The 22,471-nt window shown below is 32.1% G+C and overlaps 2 protein-coding genes across 3 annotated transcripts; both read right to left on the reverse strand.

The window, feature by feature from the left end:
- Positions 1–2,652: 2,652 nt before the first annotated feature.
- Positions 2,653–5,596, reverse strand: LOC114394235 (early nodulin-93-like). Of its 2 annotated transcripts, none has more exons than XM_028355907.1 (4): positions 5,404–5,596; positions 5,213–5,274; positions 4,973–5,048; positions 2,653–2,799 (listed from the first exon to the last, which is right to left on the reverse strand). In XM_028355907.1, the coding sequence occupies exons 1-4, from the start codon at positions 5,498–5,500 to the stop codon at positions 2,711–2,713; spliced, it is 324 nt and encodes a 107-aa protein (XP_028211708.1). In that variant the 5' UTR covers positions 5,501–5,596; the 3' UTR covers positions 2,653–2,710. The 2 variants fall into 2 exon arrangements, with proteins under 2 accessions (XP_028211708.1, XP_028211707.1); XM_028355906.1 differs by lacking the exon at positions 2,653–2,799 and adding an exon at positions 4,583–4,875 and having other exon boundaries at positions 5,404–5,592.
- Positions 5,597–12,588: 6,992 nt separating this feature from the next.
- On the reverse strand, positions 12,589–14,971 carry LOC114392681 (protein kinase PINOID 2-like). Its single transcript, XM_028353893.1, has 2 exons — positions 14,185–14,971; positions 12,589–13,609 (listed from the first exon to the last, which is right to left on the reverse strand). The coding sequence occupies exons 1-2, from the start codon at positions 14,799–14,801 to the stop codon at positions 12,754–12,756; spliced, it is 1,473 nt and encodes a 490-aa protein (XP_028209694.1). The 5' UTR covers positions 14,802–14,971; the 3' UTR covers positions 12,589–12,753.
- Between the last annotated feature and the right edge of the window lie 7,500 nt (positions 14,972–22,471).

The raw sequence follows: 22,471 nt of genomic DNA on the forward strand, positions 1-22,471 counted from the left end.
GATCAATTTTCTGTAATAGAGGTTATTAGCAAGATTAAATTTCTTATGTATAGACAAACGCACATGTTACATTTATTTTAACATCTTGATATAGGTCTTCTTGTATTAGAGAGATTTTTGATTTTCTTTAACTGCGGGGTATGCCCCGTTTATTATTGTATCATTTTGGGTTTAATATAATTTACATTTTTTCCCAAAAAAAAAGAAAAGTTCCTTTTCGCAAGGTATTTTATTTTTTTTAATGCATTACTAAATATTTAATTAGGGGTAAATCCATATTAGGTGTTTATGGAAAATTTGATTGTCTTGACTACAGCAATTATAGTTTACTGCATCTGAATTTCTAAGAACAAGTTAATTTTTGAAGATTATCAAATTTTTATAATAGAGGTTATTAGTAAGATTAAATTTCTTATATACAAACAAGCGCAACTGCAATTGTTTTAACATCTTGATATAAGCCTTATTATATTAGGAAGACTTTTGATTTTCTCTAACCGCGGGGTATGCCCCGTTTATTGTTGTATCATTTTGAGTTTAATATAATTTACATTTTTCTTAAAAAAAAAAGTTTTTTTTTTGGCAACGGCAACTGTAGAAGCTGGTTGTTTTGACCGAAGATGACCAAAAACCATTGGCATTGCATTGATCCCAACAACCAGATATTTAAACCAAACATAAAAGAGTAGAAAGGAAGCATTAGTTTTCATAAAATTGGTCTAAATTATCACAATATAGAATTTTTCATAATTTAGATCAATTTTCATTTTATTCATAAGCAAGTTTTATTTAATTTTTCATAAATTAAAAAATTAAACTACATGCTATATAGAAATTAAACATAGTAATAATTTTTCGGTTGGGTTAGCACTTAGGCCCGTTGGATCTTTCTGAGAGCAATGCAACACATGTCCAACTCAACACGTGCTATAGTGCTGGCAATCGCACTCACAGAAAGAGTGTCTGTACGACATTGTTTGGTATACTTATTATTTTTGGCCGTAGTGGGTGACCTCTCTAGACTCTAGCCAATCGCAGAGTTGATCGTCCACTTCTTGGCTAACCTTGAGAGTTGAGACAGTTGCTCTCTCTTCTGCTATTTCCGCATTTAAGTTGGACACTTTGACTAGATGTTGATATGTCCTTGTGAAATATATATGATGTATTTTAAAGATATTAAAAGAAAAATATGACTACATATGGACAACATAAAATCATTTAATTAGTATAAAATTACTATTAATATAACTTTATATATATATATATATATATATATATATATATAATGGTCTATAATTGAATGATAATGTGAAAAATTTATTGAAATAATATTAGTAAGCATTGTTTTATACCAAAGCATTTGTAAGGATTATATATTATTTAATAAGTCATCTCTATATGCCTGAAAATGCATGAGTAATCAAAATAATATTAATTTTGTGTTGTGAAATTCAATCATTGAAAAGATAAATATTATGAAGATTTATATCAATAAATCATAAACAATTAAATACTGAATCTTAATATCACATTTTAATTTAAAATTTTAAGACTCAACTTTATGAGTCATTTTCTCACTTATATGATGTTTAACATTTTTATTTCTATCCGATGTGAAAATTACTTTATACTTGTACTCCAAGAATCTCCTCCTAGATATAAGTTTCTTTTACATGATAGTCTTCCTCTTGAACGGAAATCATTTTTACTTTATAAGTATCTAGTGATGATTCTTAGATTATTGCTCTCTTTCTTAGTTAATATTTAAAATTATGAAATTGCTTAAATAATTTTAAAAATATTGAATAATTATCACTTTAGTCTCTTGATGTATTTAAAGATTAATTGAAATAGTTTTTTTTATAAAAAAAAAAAACACGTGGAGGACTACATGCCATCATTCCTACTACTTTCAAGTCTACTTAGTTTATTTTTTACTTTAGGAACTGATTAAGAGTGAGAGTAACACTTCAAAGATGAAATTGTTGGTTACAATAATCATGCCATCTTTTTTTACATAGAAATCATTATGTGTTTGATTTTCATTTCTTTTGTCAAAATTTCAATTTGTTTATAAATTATTTTGTCTAAAATAAATTAAACTGAAAATATACATTTAACATATAAAAATAATATGTTCGATGAGAAATATGGAAAAGAAGCTATTTGGGGTGTTCTCTGCTTAATGTTTGTAGGATTCATGGATAGTTTGAGTTGCGTGAATACGTTGCAGAACACCTCTTTTTATTAGAGGAGAAAATGCAGGAGCTGGCAGATTGATGATGTTGTGCATGAGTTCCTTGTTGGTGATAATTTCCACCCAGAATGAAAATATTCATAGGATGCTGGATGAGCTAATATCCAAGATCTTCAATAGGGAGATAATCGCAAGAGATAGAAATCTTTTACACCATTTCTCAAAGATGGGTTTTGTTCATGCAATGACTGCTGGTGAAACTTTATCTGTTTGTTCAATGGAATACATGATATATACGCACTTTGTGTAGAAGAAAGATGAACGATTTGCATTCATGTAATTAGCTGATAATTGGTACACATGTATGTGCTCTCTCTCAGTATAGAAATGAAAACCCCTCCTTTATTATAAATACATACATATACATATGTGATGAGTTCCATGGTTGGGTTAATGCTAACATAGCCCAACGTAGTGCAGCCGAACCCAGCATCCAAGTTATCCATTTGGAATTCATGCATTGGAGGGTGGGTTGAAGGAGTTCTTTCTTGCAGTTGCCAAAACGGTCTTGTGAGCTACTATAAAATATGCTGCTCCCGCCACTGTTTACACAATATGGTAGTTAGATGACTAATTAGAAAAATGATAGTAATATGGTTAATTATGAGAAGATCATGCATGGCAGCACTATATATGGATGAGTCATATTTACCTGTGGAAAATTATGAGAGCTTGAGCAGTGTGATTGAGATTGGCTCTTGCCCTAGGTAACATCCTTACACTAGCCAGCTGCATATGAAGCACAATTAATTCAAGGTAGTTATTTTCAAAAATCTCTGTTTGAATATTAAGAGGAGGTTATTTTAAATGTAAACTGGTCATGATTCATGAGAACTTTATGTCCAAAGTAATTGAATGCAACAAAGAAAATTGAATAGGTGGAAGGAGTACTTACAGTTGGTATGGTAGTGGCAATAGTAGCAACAACAGTTGCCTTGGCTCCTGCCATCACCCTCTGTTTTCATACAAATGAAAAATGTAAATTAAAACCATGTAACTTTCAGATAGTTTACAAACTCATCAATGCCCATAAAATGCTGAACCATATACACACACGGTCCAAAACATATCAGTCCAGGCATAAAATAAGGGAAAGAAAACAGAATATTGCATTAACACTCTCAAAGTATACTACATTACCATGAGAGCAGCGCTTGGCCATGGCCAACTTTAGATCCAGGGAAGCCAAGCTAGTCCTTTCAAAGAAGAATTAGAACCAACATTTCTCTTAGCCATCTTAAAAAAAATTGATTGAACAAAAGCTAAGAATGGAAGAAATGTTAGTAATAAAGAGATGAATAACTGAAGTAGCTTTGGATGAAGAGTTGCTGCTGAAGTTGCTGGCATATTTATACTGAGATTTGGTGAAGAAAAGAAATCATTGATTTAAAATCATATTGCCAAAAAAGAGAAGGGTGGCCCCGCAGGGGGGAGTTCGATGGTTTCAACTAAAATCCACCGTCTCCAACAGTTGTTTTCACTTTGGTTTCTCATTTACTCTACTTTATAGTATTTCATAATGTGATGTAAATGAAATTAATTTTCTTGGTTGGTCATGTTTTCACGTAATTAGTGCTTCCTTATATATGCATATTTAATTCATGCTTTCCCTGCATGCCCCTGCTCTGTACTTAGCATAGAAGAAGCCATATTTCACCACGCAGCAGCAATTCCTGACCTGATTTATTGTCTTATTGTCCCTTCGATCTTTCATTTTCATAAAAATAAAATAATTTGGAAAAATAAATAAAATGAATACACGAGAAAAGGAAATAGAAAGAACAGCAGAATATATTGTCTTACAAGTCATAGCCTTACTATCCATGGATAGGTTCCTCTCAATAATGTATAGGAATCACGTAAAGATGGACAAAAGGATAAATATGTGTGTGTTTGTGTAAACGACAAAGGAATGAAGAGAAAGTTACTCGTTGCACCTCTATAAAGATTGATAGTGTGTCGTGCATGGCTTCCTTGTTGATGATTAGTTCCATGATCCACAGATGGAAAATATTTATAGAATTCTGGATGAGGTAGATATATACTAGCTAATCTCTTGGAGGAGACTGTGTTTGTGCCTCATACTTTTGAGGAGCGGAAGGAAGGAGCTTTGATTCAACGCGGTGATAAGTTGGCTATTGCTTTTGGTTTGATAAGCACAAAGCCGGTGACTACATTAATTATGATCGTGAAGAACCTACTTCGTCTTTGTGGAAATTTCCATCTGGCATCCAAACTAATATCCAAGATCTTGAATAGGGAGATAATTACACTTGCGTAGAAGAAAGGTGAATGATTTGCATTCATATAATAATTGCACTTGTGTAGAAGAAATTAAGGTGAATGATTTGCATTCATATAATTAACTGATAATTAGTACATATGTTCCATCTCACTATTGAAATGCAAACTCTTCATTATTATCAATACATAATTACATTTACATATATGATAAGTTCGATGATCGGGTTTATGCCAAGATAATCCAAGGTGAAGCTGAATCCAGCATCCAAGTTATCTATTTGGAATTCATGCTTTGGAGGGTCGGTTGAAGGAGTTCTTTCTTGCAGTTGCCAAGACAGTCTTGTCAGCTACAATGAAATATGCTGCTCCCGCCACTGATGACAAAATGTTATAGTCAGATGACTAATTCGAACAATGATATGGCTTTGAGGAGATCATGGAAGCACTATGGATTGGATGAGTAATATTTACCTGTGGAAATTATGAGAGCTTGAGCAGTGTGATTGAGATTTGCTCTTGCCCAAGGTAGCATCCTTACACTAGCCAGCTGCTTATGATCAAAGCATAATTCCAGTTAGTTATTTATAAAAATAAAAATTTCTATTTGAATATTAAGAAGTGGAAGGTTAATCTAATCGTAAATTGATCGTGATTCATGATTCATGGGAACTTTATGTAAAAAATAATTGAGTAGGTGGAAGGATTACTTACAGTTGGAATGGCAGTGGCAATAGTAGCAGCAACAGCTGCCTTGGCTCCTGCCATCGCACCCTCTGTTTACACACAAATAAAAAATGTAAATTGAAACCATGTAATTCAGATATCGAGAAATTTGCAAACTCATTAATGACCATAATTCTGAACCATATAGAATGCTTTTACACTCTCAAAGTATACATTACCATGAGAGCAGCGCTTGGCCATGGCCAACTTTTGATCCAGAGAAGCCAAGCTAGTACTCTCAAAAGAAGAATTAGCAGCAACACTTCTCTTGGCCATCTTCAAAAATTTGATGGGACAAACAAAAGCTAAGAATGGAAGAAATGTTAGTAATAAAGAGATGAATAACTGAAGTAGCTTTGGATGAAGAGTTGCTGAAGTTGCTGGCGTATTTATACTGAGATTTGGTGAAGAAAATAAATCATTAACTTAAAATAATTTTCCCAAAAAAGAGAAGGGTGGGCCCTTTGCAGGGTAGAGTTTGATGGTTTCAACTAAAATCCACCGTCTGAGACAGTTGTTTTCACTTTGGTTTCTCATTTACTCTACTTTATAGTATTTCATAATGTGATGTGATGGGAATGAAATTAGTTTTACCCAAATTCGTGCATGTGACGGATTTTGGTACCTGGGAATGCCATGCCAATGTGTCCACTCGTTTGACATAAAAAACCAATAAAAAAAAATACAGTAATAATATTCTGTGGCCTTTTTCCCCTGATTCTGAATCTCTCTTTGTTTACTTGCTTCATTTTAGTAAGATGAAAGAAAAGTTACTTTATCTTTTTTCCGCAATGGGAACAGTAGAAGCTGGTGGTTTAGACTTTTTAGAGTTTGGCCCAAAGAGGGGCCAAAACAAAACCATGGGCATTGATCCCAATAACCAAACATTAAAGAAAATAGAAAGGAAGCATTAGTAGAGGTGTCAATACCATGGATTAAAGGGGGTGGGTTAGCACTTAGCACCATATGCTACGTTGATTAGATTTCAACACGTTCTATAATGCAGGCAATCGCACTCAAAGAAACAGTGACATGTTCGGTAAAGTTGAGCGCTCTCTCTTCTTCTGCATTTAACTTTGATTCTGTCAAGCAGAAACATCATTATTCTCTCTACATGGCATCCTCTCTTTCCAGTGTTCTAATATATACCTGAAAATGCATATGAAAAATTCCACAACCAAGCCATCTTTTGTACACAGAAATCACTAATACATGTTTGATTTTCATTTTTTTCCTTCAAATTTTCAATTGATCATAAATTAGTTTATACCTAAAATAAATTATACTGAATCTATCTATCTGTATTGTATACAAAGCAATCTTGCTCAATGGGTGTAGTTCTAATCAATCAGTCTTATTATAGTCTGTTGAAAGGATCAAAACTCATTGGAATATCTTAAGATTCCTCCGATGAGCCAGAGAATTTAATTTCAATTCTTACCAAATAAAAATAAAAATACAAAGCAATCACTTTCTAATTTCTATAGTCTCTATTTACCATGTGTTAACATATCAACGCATTTGAAATTCTACATATTGCCTTCTTCCTATTATTTGTATCTCCATTAAATTATTAATTAAAATCATTTCAATAATTACGCAACCGTTTATTTAAAATGAAAGAATAATTAAATCAATGACTGATATTAACTCAAAATTTAATGGACGGTTAATTCTATATAGTCAATTAAAATGGGAATAATCAAAACACAGTTAAATATATAATTTCAATACCATTCAATCGTTTCACCTATCATGAATATTAGACATTATATATTAAAATACCATTTAACCAATATATTTAATAAATTAATTGAAAAACAACATTTACAAAAAAAATAAAATTCTCTAACACATCAAAGAGCGAAAAAATATTTCAAAATGGAGAAGGGAGGTGGGGGAATGTGTTTGAACGAAAGAAGAAAACCTATATTTAATGTTTTTTTTTCTACATAAATATTAATTATTAATTTTTTTTTGTTAGACAAAGATTCAAATTCAAAATTTTTCTCTTTCCTTAATTTTTTACCATTAAATTAGTTTTATATCTTCTAACTTATAGGACTAATTCTGAGTAAAATCTAAAACAAATTTTAAACGAAATTAAATTTTATACTTTAAATATATTAGATCTTTTTACTAACATAAGTGATTTTTTTTATTATGTTAGACATTTTTCACTTTATAAATACTAATAACATATAATTTTTTTGCTTTATGTATAATGGTAAGATTGATTAAATGTTTTAACAACCATTGAATTACCAGTAACAAACTTATGAACAGATGAGATTGTGTGATGAAAAAACAGAAGAGAAGGATACTTGACCAGGTAAAACTTTATATATATATATATATATATATTATAGTAAATAGATATATAGATTATTTTATTTTTTTAGTCTCTTCGGGGTATTACATGGTTACTGAATAATGACGAGTGTATTATATTTAAAGCGACAATATATGCAACAACACTAATTTGTGGAGATGAAGATGTAGTCTTCAATCATGTACAAGGCACATGCACTTCTACAGTCTTTTAATATTTTAATGCTCAACGAGAAACCTAAAGATGTTAAACGTAGAACTTAAAACCAAATTAAACTAAGAACCAATAAATAGACGTGACCGATAATATCAAATAAGATAGTAATTTTTTTAGCCAACAACTGCAACAGGAAGCTATCCCGTAGCTGTGTGTGACCCATCATAATTAGGAACTAATCGTGAAGGAAATTTAAGTTCTAGTTTTGTTTGGGCTTCTATTATCACTTCTATTACCAAAGAAAAGATCAATTGTCTCTTGGACTCTGACACAGTCTCAACTTCCCAGCACCAGAGAGAACACTATATAGCAGTAGCTAGCACCACCATGCCAGTCTCCAACTGTCGTTTCAATTAAGAGAATATTGTAAATGTAAAATGACTATTTCTTTGATTATAAAAATGTCCTTACTAAAAGTTAGAATGTATTGAATTAATTTAAATATTTAGGTGAGATGGTATTATTAAATAAAAAATAATTCTTTTTTATTTTTTTAAACTAATAAAGCTTTTGTGACAAGTTGAAAATTTCAACGAGACTTTATAATATAAAACAAGGCAATTAGAAATTAATCTTGTCTTACGGTCTTACCTTAATAAATTAAACTTGGAATTAATTATTAGTATAAAGTAAGGTGAGTTAGTAAGCAAACTTATACATTATTAGAATAACAAATTAGTTTTCAAATAAAATAAAATGAAAGGAGACTTGTTAGATTGTTTAAAATTGATGGTTTTTATGCACAATTGTTATTGGGATTATTTTTTTATCTATAGAAGAGCTCTTAATCATATTTGAAAAAGCAAATAACATCTTTTGAAAGAAGAAAAGTCATTAATATACTTATTCGTTTTTTGGAGGAAAGCACACCACACCGGCCATTTTATAAAGGCCGGGAGTCTTGTGTGAAGGGAGCATCTAAGTCTAGGGAAACAGCGAGAAATCTAAGTGTAAGATATCACTTTAGTAGTGAAGAGTTTCTTGTGAAGTGTTTAAGTGTTTATGATTGCTCTTAAATAACAAGATGTTCAGATTTGTAGAGTACAATACTTTGGAAGAGAAATACTATTTGTACAACAAAATTTACAATAAAAAAATATATGAGATGCAAATAATGATGAGATAGAGAGAAAAAAATATAATATAAATTTATGTACAAAATGTTGTACAAATATTACGACTCTATTTAAAAAAGCTTTCTCAAAATTTTTGTTGCGATAACAAATACTCTGCTGAAGCATTTTTGTAAATGTGGACAAGTATCAAACATAATATTGTATATCATTTTCTTTGTAATGTAGTTTGTGTTTGTGTTTCCACTTTCCACCATTAATCGTAAAGTTTTCCCAAACATACATTGACTACATCTCAACTTCATTGAACTCTAACAAAAGAGAAAGTTTAATTAAACAAGTTTTTTGTTAATTGCTGCTACTAACACGAAAGAATTTTTCTATATTCCCTCCCTAGGGTCATAGGTAAGGAACGTTAAACGGGCACGTAGAAATTCACGTGGCCAAATTAATTGAATAACCACCGTTATTCTATCTACCAATGATTCATGAAGCACTAGGTTGAAACCTATGTACGTAACCTAACATTAAATTAAATAGAAAAAAAAAATACTTGGGTTAGTTAATATTCAACGTCCGCGTCATTGCCCATATCTTTATTCTGCGTTGAAAGCCGAAAACAAAGTTGGAGATTTTAGAACAACGGAAGAAATCGTGTATGCCTGTAGAAATATGTTATTATACATCGATTATTCAGTAAGCATATAGAAAGAAGTTAAGAAAATTGCAAAAGCATTACCTCTTTTTTCTTTTTTACATTAGTTGTTTAATGGCCGCTGTAGACCAACGATGTAAAATGCTATTTTTATAGTAGCACAGTATGTTACTTACTTTGGATCTCCACAGAAATTTGCAGTAAGCCAGTAACTATGCTCAAACGAGATTAATATTAGAAAATGTGACTTCAAAAGTTTTTATTTTGCGCATCTTTCTCATATTTTTAGTGGATTATATACAAACACATGCACAAACCCTTTGTATATGTTTTTATCCTTTTTATATATATAAAAAAATCCCCTGTACACTTTAACTGTTTGTCATCAATCATGCATTCAAGTTGTGAAATTAGTGTTTCAACGGATTGGGCGACTATTTTAATAATTAGCTTTATAGAGTTTAAATTAACTCCTAATCTTTTTCTTAAAAGCATGTTACCTTTAGTACCACACTTAATTAATGATTACGCATTTTAATTGGTTTTGTGTAAGATAAGCGAACACCCCTCAAATTAAACATAGAAAGCATTAGATAATCTCCATTGAAACTGACTAAAGTCTCATTCTAATCTTAATTGTAGTTGAGAATTCAAGTTAAATTTTTTCAATGCTTACGTCACCAAATTGTATATGCTTCAGTTTTGCAGGGGGGAAAACAAGGAAAATTTTCAGTGCGTTGATATATATACGTTAGAAAAGTGAAGGTGAAACTAGCTTGGGAGAGAGATCGCAACTAACGAGGGAGATCCAACGAAGAAAAAGAACTATCAAATCATACTAGTTTGGTTGGATTGCTATAATGGCTCCAACATAGTTAAGCTTTTTCACATAACACATCTGATGGACATTTATGGCATGATTACTTTTTTCCCCCTCTTATTATTTTGGTGAAAGTTGAGTTTTTTTGTTCTGTGCTGAAGGGTACCAATGTGCGTGTGTAACTTGGGGGGTCTGTATCTGCTAAGAGACATGTCATCTCTGAGAGTACGGTGTATCAGTCCACAATTTTATCAATGAAAACAGGGTTTATTTAGTCATTTTCTATACAGGTTTCTCACATCTTAATTATATATTTATTAATTCTAATATTTATTCATAAAATTAATATATCCAATAAAATTTTCACAAACAAAGAAGCTCATAAAAACTATGGTGTAAACCAATTCACTGTGGAATTATTTTAATTTAACAGTGGTCTCAACTCTCGAATAAAATGCAGTCAAGTTAAATAGTTAAAGGGTACTTATCACTGTATTATCCAATTCGAGTAAGATTAGGACATTGTAATGTTCATAATTTTTTTATAAAAAAAAATCATAACAAGTCTCATGATAAGGAAAAAATGAAATTGGCAGCCAAACCTTCATTCTACATTACTACCGTTAATCAACAACCTTCAAAGCCACGAGATTCAACCTCAGCAATGTGCTGTCAGTCTGTCACAAAAACAACTGAACCAATGACATGAGCTCCTCAGTCCCTCACTCACTTCACCCTAAAGATCTAACCTCTAAAAAGAAAACAAAAGGCCAAAAAGAAAAATGAGAAAAAGTCATTTAAGTACTCGACTGTATTTGGACACATACGTCTTACAGCTCATTCATGTTTAAAGAACTGAATCAATGACATCGATGATAAAAGCTGATGCTTGCCCAATATAATGCTGTACTCCATTAGAATGCAAATCTAAATGGTGACTTATGCTGTCTTCCTTTTAGTGATTGTGATTTATGGCAAAAGTTACCACTTAAATGGCAGAGGATGCGGCCAAATTTAGGAAACTCTCCTTTGTGGAGGGAGAAAGTCACCACACCACCATAGTTTGAGTTAAAGTGGTATGTGATTCCATTTTTATTTTTTGATCATGTTTCTGTTGCCAGGATGCATATGCTATTATTCTTTTTTAATTCTTTCACAAGTTATTCTCACAATATTCTTTAATTCATAGTGAAACTAGTCTTTAGGAAGTAACATAAAATCCGACCATATAAAATATTCCAACTAAGTCACAATGCACATTATGATTCAAAATTGCAATCTGTTGTTCTCTCCATATACGGATAAATCAAACAAATCTATTGTTTTATGTTCTGTTGACTGTTGTCATTACCATGTGAAAATGATCAACTTTTTACACGAAAGAGGAAAATGGTCCCTTTCTTTTCACGACGCAGGCAGAGAGAGATCAAGGATTCCATTTCCAAGTACGTAATGAATGTTCATTGTTATTCGGGATGCCATGGAAGAGAGCACCACCAGAGTTTTTGGTTGGCATCCATAATGCACTGACTCACAGTAGATAGTTTAGGTAAGAAAAGGATTCGTCTTGGATTTTGATTGGTTTTCTTTGGTTTAAATGTTAAGATCAAATTATTGCTGTCATTTTTTCACTGCATTCAAAATGGTCCACACTGCCTACACTCCCTTTATTCCCCTCTCACTTCATCATTACTGTTAGCAACACATTCCCAAATCTCCTCCATTTTTATTATTAACTAATTTCAGACATTCATTACCTCTGATTTGAGAAATTAAGGGCTGTTTACATTCATTTCTCTCTCCTTAAAGAATGTAACCCAATCATAAACTCAAGTGAGCTTTTAGAATCTTAATTTATTATAAAGGAGTAGTAGATAATCACCGCAATTTAAATTTTACAATTTTCACCAAAAAAACAATAAGAAAAAAAGAGAGCCCCATAACATTTCTTTTTTCTTTCTTTTCTTCGTTCGGTGAAAAGGACATGTGGATGCACAGATGTGAAAATAGCCATACGAGAAAAAGGTATACAATGTTATAAAGTATTGTTAAAATAAAGTGGTTTTTATCTTTTCTTCCCAGCAATTAGAAGTGTAATTATTGTCATCACATGACTTCATAACCTTTCATGAGAATCACATTAGGACAATTATGGGATCCCACTTTTTTACACCTACAAATCCTCAACTACTGATAATTTTATTGGTAGAGACATAACAATATTATTATTATAATGAGGAATAAACCGTGAGTTCAATGCATAGTGCCTTAGTCATACACATACTACTTTATCTAATTCTTTCTTTCATCAGTACATAGAAAAAAGAGAAAGAAAAACAGAAAACAAGGGGGAAAGAACCCTTAATTTTTTTAATGGCAAACACATATTTGCGTGGAAAACCTGTTTTTTCTAAACTATTTACATGTTTTCAGTTAGAAGTATTCAAAATGATGACTTCTAAGCTGATAAGGCTGATCCCTATCTGTTTTGCTTAGTTTTGGCAGCAAAACCCTACTCCTAAGTTTGTTCATTTCACTAGGGACCTCAGGGGGCCTAACTGCTCTAATTAAGGCCCAATTTACACCTTTGAAGAACTCATGCCTTTTGATCTCAACAGAACCCATGAGGCTTCCAATTCTCTTACTAGGATTCTTCACCAACAACTTGCTTATAAGGTCTTGAACGTTCACCATCTCTTCAAACTCCTTGCTGGTGCCAACTACAATTCTAGGGAAAGCCAAGGGCTGCTTCAAAATGTTGACGAGAGTTTTCTCATTGTTTTCACCTTTGAAGGGTGTTCTACCATATAACATCTCATACAAGAACACCCCAAATGTCCACCAATCCACTGCACTCCCATGTCCTTGGCCCAGAATCACTTCTGGTGCCAAGTACTCATGTGTCCCCACAAATGACTTGGACTTGGCATCAATGGGCTCAGCCACCAGCTCTGGATCATTTTCTTCCACCTCAACATTTTCCCTTATAACTGTTGTCACAGTGGCTTTCTTTTTCTTCCTTGATGATGACAAGAAACATGACAGCACAGGCTGCATGGGGGCAGTGCAGGCTGGCATGGATCTCTTTGTACTCTTGATGCTGCGTTCTAATCTGGTCTTGCTCCTTAACAGCTTGGGAACAACGTCACATTTCAGCGATAGATCAAAATCTGTAAGCATAATGTGTCCATCCTCCCTCACAAGAACATTCTCTGGCTTCAAATCCCTGTACACTATTCCCATCATGTGAAGATACTCCAGTGCCAATAGTGTCTCAGCCGCATAAAACCTGTGCAGTATTTTCCAAAATTTACCCCCACGTTAGTACCTTTATATAATCATAATAATATTAAGTTAATTACACTCTCATTCAATCATTAACCATCATACACGGGACTTATAAGAATATTACCTTAAAGTTAATACTAAGGATGATCTCTGATTAGTTATTCAAATATAATGACTCATTTTTTCAAATACAATCATAAAAAGTTGACAATAATAAATAATTATTTCTTTAAAATAAGTGACTTTTTTTTTGTTAAAGATATATTTAGATACAAGTGTCATAAGTGTTTTTTTAGAGTTTTTCTAGAGTAGTTTTTTTTATAAATAAAAAGCTTTGAAAAACTCTGCAAATCACCTTTACTTTTGTATCCAAAAATTATTTATAAGATCAAGTTACTAGTTCAAATTTTATGAATAAAAATAAAATGTAAAAATAGAAAAAATGTATTAAAAGTGATATATAAGTCAAATTATTAGGCATTTTAGTCATGGATGAAGTTGGTAAATATTTGCCAGTAATAACGCAGTCACGAAAATACCAAGAAAAGGTTAAGAAAAGAGTAAAAAAGTGCTTACTTAGAGGATGCTATGGAAAAGCGCTTCCCGGGCTGGCGTTGGCGAGCAGCATACAAGTCTCCACCGGGGCAGAACTCCATGAGCAAGCAAGAGTAATGAGAAGCGTCAAACTCAGTATACAAAGTAGGCAAGAAAGGGTGATCAAGCATGGCCAGAATCTCCTTCTCCATCTCCGCTCTCTGCAGCTTCTTCCTTATAGCAAGTGCCTCTCTGTCAACCACTTTCATGGCATAGAAGCACTGCGGCAACCCCACAATGGGGTTCCTTATCTGGCAAAGGTACACGTTCCCGATGTCGCCGCTCCCCAGCCGGCGCAACAGCCGGAAGTGGTCCAGCCCCACCTGCCCCTTGTCCCGCCTGAGCCGCCGCATCGCCTCCCATGCAGCATGGTTCGCCTTGTGGGGCTTTGCGTGCGGGCTCTCCGCGGTGGAGGAGCAGACGGAGACCGAGCTCCGGCGGCGCCGGCTGCCGAAGCTGAGGTTGGTCATCCAGCTCCTGCTTGATTCCGGTACCGTAATCGAGGAGGAGCTGCTGTCATAGTCGGGTTCGTCCCGTGTGGTGGTGATGGCGGTGATCACAGAGGTGTTAGTATTCATGCTGGGTGCAGCTGATAACATAACATGTACGTGTGAGAGTATTTTGAAAGTGTGTGGGCTTCTTCTTCTTTGAGTTTGTGATGAAGTGGGGTTTTTATATTGTGGCTTTTGTTGGCTTTGATTCCAAGCACATGCGAGACCAAACGTGACGTGGAATAACAACTAATTAACAAAGTTACAATGCAATGAGTTACTTTTGTTAAATTAATTCAATGGCATCATCTTGATTAAATTTGGTATTCGGTACTGAAACCAATTAAAGCCCATATTTCAGCGAATGCAAGCTACACTTTCAATTTCAATATTCACAATTAATTAATTTTTCCATTCTCGATTTATTTTTAGTGGTTTTATAAATTGACAGATTGTATATATAATCAAATAGCAATGGAGATGTACAGAAGGAATCCTTTTTACTGAATGAGAGGCTACAGAGCGGCAACATGTTGATCCTAGGAAGAAAAATTGTCAAAAGAAGAATAGTGAAGATTCCTTAAATATTAATATTCTTTGCGATAGGCTATGTTTAGGATTTGAATGAATCTTTAGATTTTATATATGCGAGCTAGTATTTTGTAGGTCATTCGATTTTTTTTCTTTTTTTTGCTTTGTTCAAATTTTAGATTTTCTTTGAGAAGGAGTGGTGGGAAGAGGGCATCAAGGTATTTTTTGGATTGTCCTCACGTTCTTATCCCGTGGGATTGTATGAAATGTGACGACCAAAAGGTGTAGCAACTAAGCTTTTGGTGTTCTTTATGTTGAGGCATGTTAGCTCAGTCCCCAGGCCTTCTGCTGACGAACCCACTAGGTTTTGTTCTCTCAAAAGTAATTTTTCCAAAAGGAATTCACAAACTCTACTATTCTACTGTCTAAGTTTTATATATGTCATGTATTGTGTTAATTATGTGTGTGTGTGTTAATAATTAACCCTCACACATGAGTCACTCAAGTTAAGTTTAAAGAAAAGAGTTTCTGGATATGTTTTCTAAGTTTAAATACCCTTTTCTTTTAAAGAAATATATTTGTAAAAGATGTTTAAAAATTAGTTATAAAAAGATTAAGCAAATTAAAACTTAGAAATGTTTGATGTGTGAAGTAGTTGGATGAATAGTAAGAGAAAATGAACAAATATTTTATGCACTTGGATGAATAGTACAATTTAATTAGATGAAAAAACTTAGAAATGTTTGCCGTGTGAAGTAGTTGGATGAATAGTAAGAGAAAAAGGACAAGTATATATTACACTTGGATGAATAGTAAGAGAAAAAGGACAAGTATATATTACACTTGGATGAATAGTATAGTTTAATTAGATGAAAAGTGAGAAAAAGTTAAACAAATGTATTTTTTAAAATTTAGAAATGTTTTTAGTTTAAATTTTGAGCTGATGGACAATAGTAGGAAAGTTCTTAAATCGATCAAATTTAATGTTGACAAAAAAAAAACAGAATAAATCAATTTTTTTATTAGATTGAATTTTGGATTTTATTTTAAAACTAAATTCAAATCAAACTTATATATATTTATTCATAAATTTATAATATCACTTATTTTTATTTTTATTTATTATATATTTATAAAATTATTATTATATATATATAGATAACTTATATCTATTTATGAAAAATTATTTAATTAAATATATTTTTACTAATTATTTGAGTATAGATAAAAAAATTCGGCTTTCGGATTTATGAACGTGGAAATAATGCATGAGAAGACAGCATGAAGCACGGCGCTAAATGAGTATGTATTAATTCGCTAAATACATGATTAATTAAATCATTGACAATATATATGTGTTAACTGTTAAGAATTTTTTTGAATTTCAACTTCTTTTTAAACAACAAAGTAGAAGTTACCCTTTTTTACGATAAATAGAAGTTATTACTTTAGTAATTAGTTTTCATAAAAAGAATCATGTTTATTAGACTTTTGTTGATTAGAAAAATAATACTTTTATTCCTTAATTTTTTTACTTATGTTTGATCTGAATATTTTTAATGAGAAAGAAAAATTTAAAAATTAACTCAAACCTTAGTTTAACAATAAAATTATTGATTTAAAAAAAAATGAAGTTATTGCCAATATTCTTTGCATAAGAAAAAAAATGATGATAAATAATAGTTAAATGAATTAAGGTTAATTGATATATCATAAATTTTCATTTTATTCTAAAAATACTTATAAAATTAGATATTTACGTATTATTATATTTAAAAACATTACTCATAACTACAAACATTTCTAAGTTTTAATTTGTTTAATCTTTTTGTAACTATTTTTGTTAACATCTTTTACAAATATATATTATAAAGATTAAAAAAATAACAAGGAGCAAAATTAAAAAATAAAATTATGCAAGGACTATTTTGAAAAAATATTTTATAAAAAATAAAATAAAAAATATTATAACAACCAAAAACATATTAATGCCTTTGGTGATCCCCATGATGTGTGTTAATGCACCTATTGTTGATTAAAACAAGTCTTCCTTTTCTTATTTGTTTCTTCCATACAAAATAGCAAGGTTTTATTTTAAAATAATATATACTTTTTATAATTATAACAACACACATACATTTAATCAAGTAGCTGATGAACTGACTAAATTTTATCATTCTCTAGATGTGAGCCGAGAGATTGTTGAGTTTATTCCTTCGTTTTTGTATAATGTCATTTAAATGGATGTTTTCTCAAGTGTGTTTTCTTGCGCTTTTTAGTATTTACTTGGTGTTTTCTCATACTTTTTTTCAAAAAAAAAAAAAAAAAGCATTCTCGTATAAGAAACAGAAAAACAGAACTAGTAATTGCCAATTTATTTGCAATCCTCAATCTTAAAATTCTGTCATTTTTTGGAGTCAAAATAGTAAAACAATAGCTTGTGGTACATAGATGATTATACATAGATTATGAGATGAATACAAGACAAAATTTTCTTATTTTCTTTATGGAAAAAAGGGTCTCTTTTTTATCACCGTTTAATAATGGTGATAATAGAAGAAACCTCATAAAGGTAGATGCTCAAAAGCACCCCCCCGTCTTTGTGTTAAAGCTTGTGCAACCGCAAATCAATAACATTTTATGTTTTTTAGTTTTCTTTTGGAATAACAAAGCAGAAAGCAGAAGCAGCATGCAGACGACATCGTAAACTCTGCCATGGATGGTTCTTTTTGTCTGATCAGCTGATTAGTTGGTTGAACTCTTATTCAAGGATATGCATTCTTTCATATTAAGTAATGTCATGTTATGCTATTAAAGAAAAAGACACAAAACTAATAAAAAAAAATCATTGAACAAAACAGAGCAATTAATTGTCACCCATTATTCCCTGCTAAGAAATAGTACTAAGGAGTCAGGATGCACGAAGAACCCGTGCCCCCAAAATTGAATTCACCACCCCAATTTGAATCGCAATGGGAGGGTAGCAAGTATATAACATTAATATTATGGCTTAGTTGTCCGTATTATGCATACGATACAGCGTAGTCATCTTATAATTTATGGTGTCCTTGCAAGACATGTGAGGCAATTACCTTTGTAGGGGTCTCGGTTGGCCACTTACTTTGGCCCATACCCGCGCCCACCTCACAAATACGAAATATATCTGTATATACTTTGTCAAAAGTGGTGCACTACTGGTACAACTCAATGATGTAATATTAATCATGATTCTTAAATGCTCTAACTAGAGTTTTATTTTGAATTGAACCTGTTTTGATTAAATGTTACGTGCATGCATAGCAATCTTATATTAATTGTTCCATAATGTGACCTGACATGTTGCTGTGATTGTGATTAATACTGCAAGATTATCTTGAAGTGATACTATAGTATGATCCATATTATCAACCCTCATGTTTGCATTGCATTATCTTGAAGTGAAACCATAATATGATCCACTTCATTGCATTTTTTGTTGCAAAGGCACGACTACACCATCATGCTCCTCACTTTTCAAACTTTATACATCAGTCAACAAAGACATACCCCCCATCTTTTTTAATTTTTCTTCTCAAAGTAGACTAGCTGTCACGTATCCCATTTCATTATGTTGATCTTGTGGACCCAAAAACGGTCATTTTTTTGTTTTCTTTTTCCCTATTAGATTAATAATCATGCATGGCTCACAAGAACAAGAAAATAAATATTCAAGCACAATTTAATCATACAAAAAATGCGAGGACATGGGTTGATTTGAACCGAATTGGATGTGTGTTGGGATATGCATGTTAAACCAGATCTTGTTTCCCGTTTGATGGGATGTTTCAATTTGTGATTCTACAGGATACACTTTGAATTCTTGCTTCTTGCTATTCATATAAGGCTAATAATTCTAATCATTCTAGTGTGTATCAGGCCGTACACAAATAATTTCTTGTTTTTTGTTTTCCATTACTCTCCTTTTTATCTGCTAGATCTTGTCGCTTAAACTTTTGGTTACAATTCTGGTAGCAGACCCAGCATAAATTGCAGTGGCAAACGTATAGGAAGACTCGAAGCTCCATCACTTGCTCCATAACATTCTTCTCCCCAGACCTTCAAAAGTGCCATCAACTACACCCTTCAATGACCCACCTTTATGATGCCTACTTGTTTGCATGCTACAAGGAAAAGAACCCACAAAGAAATTGGTGGGAGCTAGGGAAAAAAAAAGGCAAAAACATTAAGATAAGAAAAGAAAAGAAAAGCTAAATAAATGTCACTTGGATTGAACTACTACCATGCAGTGAAATAACTGATTTAGCTTAATTAGTTGTCTTGAATTTAAATTTTGAATATGTAATTATATTAAATATTCAAAAAAAATCTTGCCAAAGTTACTAATGTTATCTGTCTTAAATAAAATTACCTGTGGTGAAAGATACATGTGACAGTGACAGTACCAAAATATTGAATAAAATTATATAGGGAACCAACTTATGGATGCCATAAAAGGAAAAGGAAAAGGTTCAGAAAAGTCCAAAGATGATTTGGTTTATTTTATTTTATGTTTTCTAGAGATTTTTGGAGGATGCCACAATTAATGATTTAAGATTTGAAGTGTGCTTTGTTGTTGAGTTCTACATGGAAACCTGCCACTCACTCTAATGAATTGGCAGAATGTGGCAAATTTAACGACATGGAATGGCGAGAGGATAACTGCAAACGAAGAGGGGATGCAGAAACAACCAACTTTAACATCTTTCAGAGCAGAGAATTCAGAGTTCTACTCTTTAATAATTTGCTGAATACACTGAACAAAGCGTGGCCAATCTGGCAACCGTGTAATGTAATGAATCACATACAACAATATAAAGAAGAGAAGCAGAAGTGAAATTGAGAATCTGCACCTAAATATTAAGCATTTAAAAATTCTGCAACCATAGTATTATATTGGGGAAGCATAAATTTCAGTGAAAAGTGGACCAAGCGTAGAAGGACACGTACGGAGGCATATAACGGGAAAACAGCAGTGGCAATCTTATGCGATCTTGATTTGTTGTAGTCCGGGACATATCATAATGGGCATGGCAGCTTCTGCTGATGGGGTCCAAAGTAATACTATCTATCTATTTTGATATCCTGTTTTATATGTGAGTTTGAATTCAATGCCCTTAAAAGGAGGATTATGCATAATAAGATAAATTAGTATAGTATAAAATTAAATATGCTCTTTTTAATCTTATTTCAATTTTATTTATTTATATTTCTTATTTTTAATAAAAATAATGTGTTTAGTCTTTCCTTAAGAAAAAAATTTACATAATTTTTTAACTTTCAAAAATGGAAAACAAATCAAATTTAAATTGAGGTTAATATAAAAGTATTACTGCATAATGAAAAAACATCTCACTTTATTCTTGTAAAATTTATAAATTATTCTGAACCTTTTCTGAGGTTAATATAAAAACATCTTACTTTATTCTTGTAAAAACATCTTACTTTATTCTTGTAAAATTTATAAAAGTTTATGCACAGTATAACTTTCCTAGTTGGTTGGTTTAGGGTTTAATAAAAAATAGTTGGCTGGTGCGAGAATTGTATTATCCATCAAACTGCTCTTTCTTTTTTAATGAATGATGAATGATATATATAATTTTATTCATAACATTAGAAACAATATAAGATGGGATATAACGAAATTCATAAGAGTTAACATAAAATCTTGAAATCCTAACAAGATTGTGAGCTACAAGATTGACTTATCTCTTAACAAAACTCACCCAAGAGTTTCATAAAAGCTTGAAATCTGCTCTACATCTATTGATAATGAGATCAAAATCTGAAACTCCTTTAGAGCATTTGTTGAAAGAATCATAAACCATTTTGCAATTGAGCTCAAAAACGACATTGTGTAAATTAAGATGATGAATCCAGTCTATCGCTTTGGAGAGTACCCATGCCTTTCTTCTTTTGGTGTTGGAATTCTTGGTGCGAATAATGTTTTGGCTTTGATGAAATTCCCGTGAGGGTCTTTCAAACAAAAACCTGCTCCAAAAATATTAGCTTCCACGAAGATGGCAGCGTCGGGGTTGCATTTGGAGAAGCCTTTGATGAGGAGGAGTCCATGTGGTGTTCATGCTGACCAATTCAAACTCATATAAAACAGGAAATAAACTGCTCTTGTATATAAAAATGGTGGATAATCTAATTAGGACCTAAGAGTATGAATAGGTTTGATTGGATTTTAATGCTTAAACTTAAGTAAAAACTTCTCAATAACATTGCTAAAACATTCGTTTCTAAACCTCTAAAGTGGTGCCTTACCTTTTCGAAAAAAATGCTAAAATATTGGTCTGTTTTAGGTAACAATTATTTTTTTTTTTATTTTCCTTTTTACAAAATTGGCTTCAACATAGATCAATAGTTTGTCATCTTATAACTAGTAAGTTGTGGGTCGGGCCATATTTAGCATACCCAATTGGGTTCGTCATGCCAGAATTGACATCCGCGATGACCAATGATCAATATCTTACTTTTATTCTTGTAAAATTTATAAATTATTCTAAAATTTTTAATAATGCTTTTGAAAAGAAATTGTGCATATAATTTATATAAAATACAAGATTAAAAAAATATTATGATTTAAAAAAAAAATATTATGTATGCACATATTTTTCTGTGCGTCGCTCAGCTTTCCATACTTTCCAGGCCTTGGAGAACGGAGATTCCAACCATATACATAATACAATGTAGCAAACACAAGGTTTAGTGAGCGATCTGCTAATAAAAGGCTGCATTCTTCCCACCACTTTCAATCGCTTCTGGTAAAATGGCACCAAAGCTAAATACATCAGATTCTGTAGAAAAAAGGCTATGCCTTACATATTCAGGAGACATGTAGAAACTGCTCCCGGAAGAAAATGGGATAGAGGAAAATACATCTGGAAGGGTGGAAAAAAAGCTCATACACTAATATTTTCCCTTCCTGAAATGTATTAGCTCACGACCTTATAAGATTTATGAGCTGAACCATAACTGCACCTCAGTTTTGAACTTATCTAGTCCCTAACAAAACTTCAATGCCTAATATTGACTTCAACTTTGTGTCCAAATACCATTCCCCACTGCAGATTATCAGATACTTTATTTTCTTACACAATTTAACCTGACATAATGTGATTTCCCAATTACTGCTGCTGTCAACCCAGGTTACCTCTGACTATGTGCTAAATAATAGACTAAAGTAAGAAAAAAAAGCCTCAGGG

Source organism: Glycine soja, chromosome 17 (genome assembly GCF_004193775.1).
Source record: "Glycine soja cultivar W05 chromosome 17, ASM419377v2, whole genome shotgun sequence".
Taxonomy (NCBI): Eukaryota; Viridiplantae; Streptophyta; class Magnoliopsida; order Fabales; family Fabaceae; genus Glycine; species Glycine soja.

Coding starts and splice junctions, on each gene's coding strand:
- LOC114394235 (XM_028355907.1), bottom strand. CDS start 5,500: ATGGCCAAGAGAAGTGTTGCTGCTAATTCTTCTTTTGAGAGTACTAGC. Junction 5,275..5,403: donor GGCCAAGCGCTGCTCTCATG/GTAATGTATACT, acceptor GTGTGTAAACAG/AGGGTGCGATGGCAGGAGCC. Junction 5,049..5,212: donor TTGCCACTGCCATTCCAACT/GTAAGTAATCCT, acceptor GATCATAAGCAG/CTGGCTAGTGTAAGGATGCT.
- LOC114392681 (XM_028353893.1), bottom strand. CDS start 14,801: ATGTTATCAGCTGCACCCAGCATGAATACTAACACCTCTGTGATCACC. Junction 13,610..14,184: donor TTTTCCATAGCATCCTCTAA/GTAAGCACTTTT, acceptor AATACTGCACAG/GTTTTATGCGGCTGAGACAC.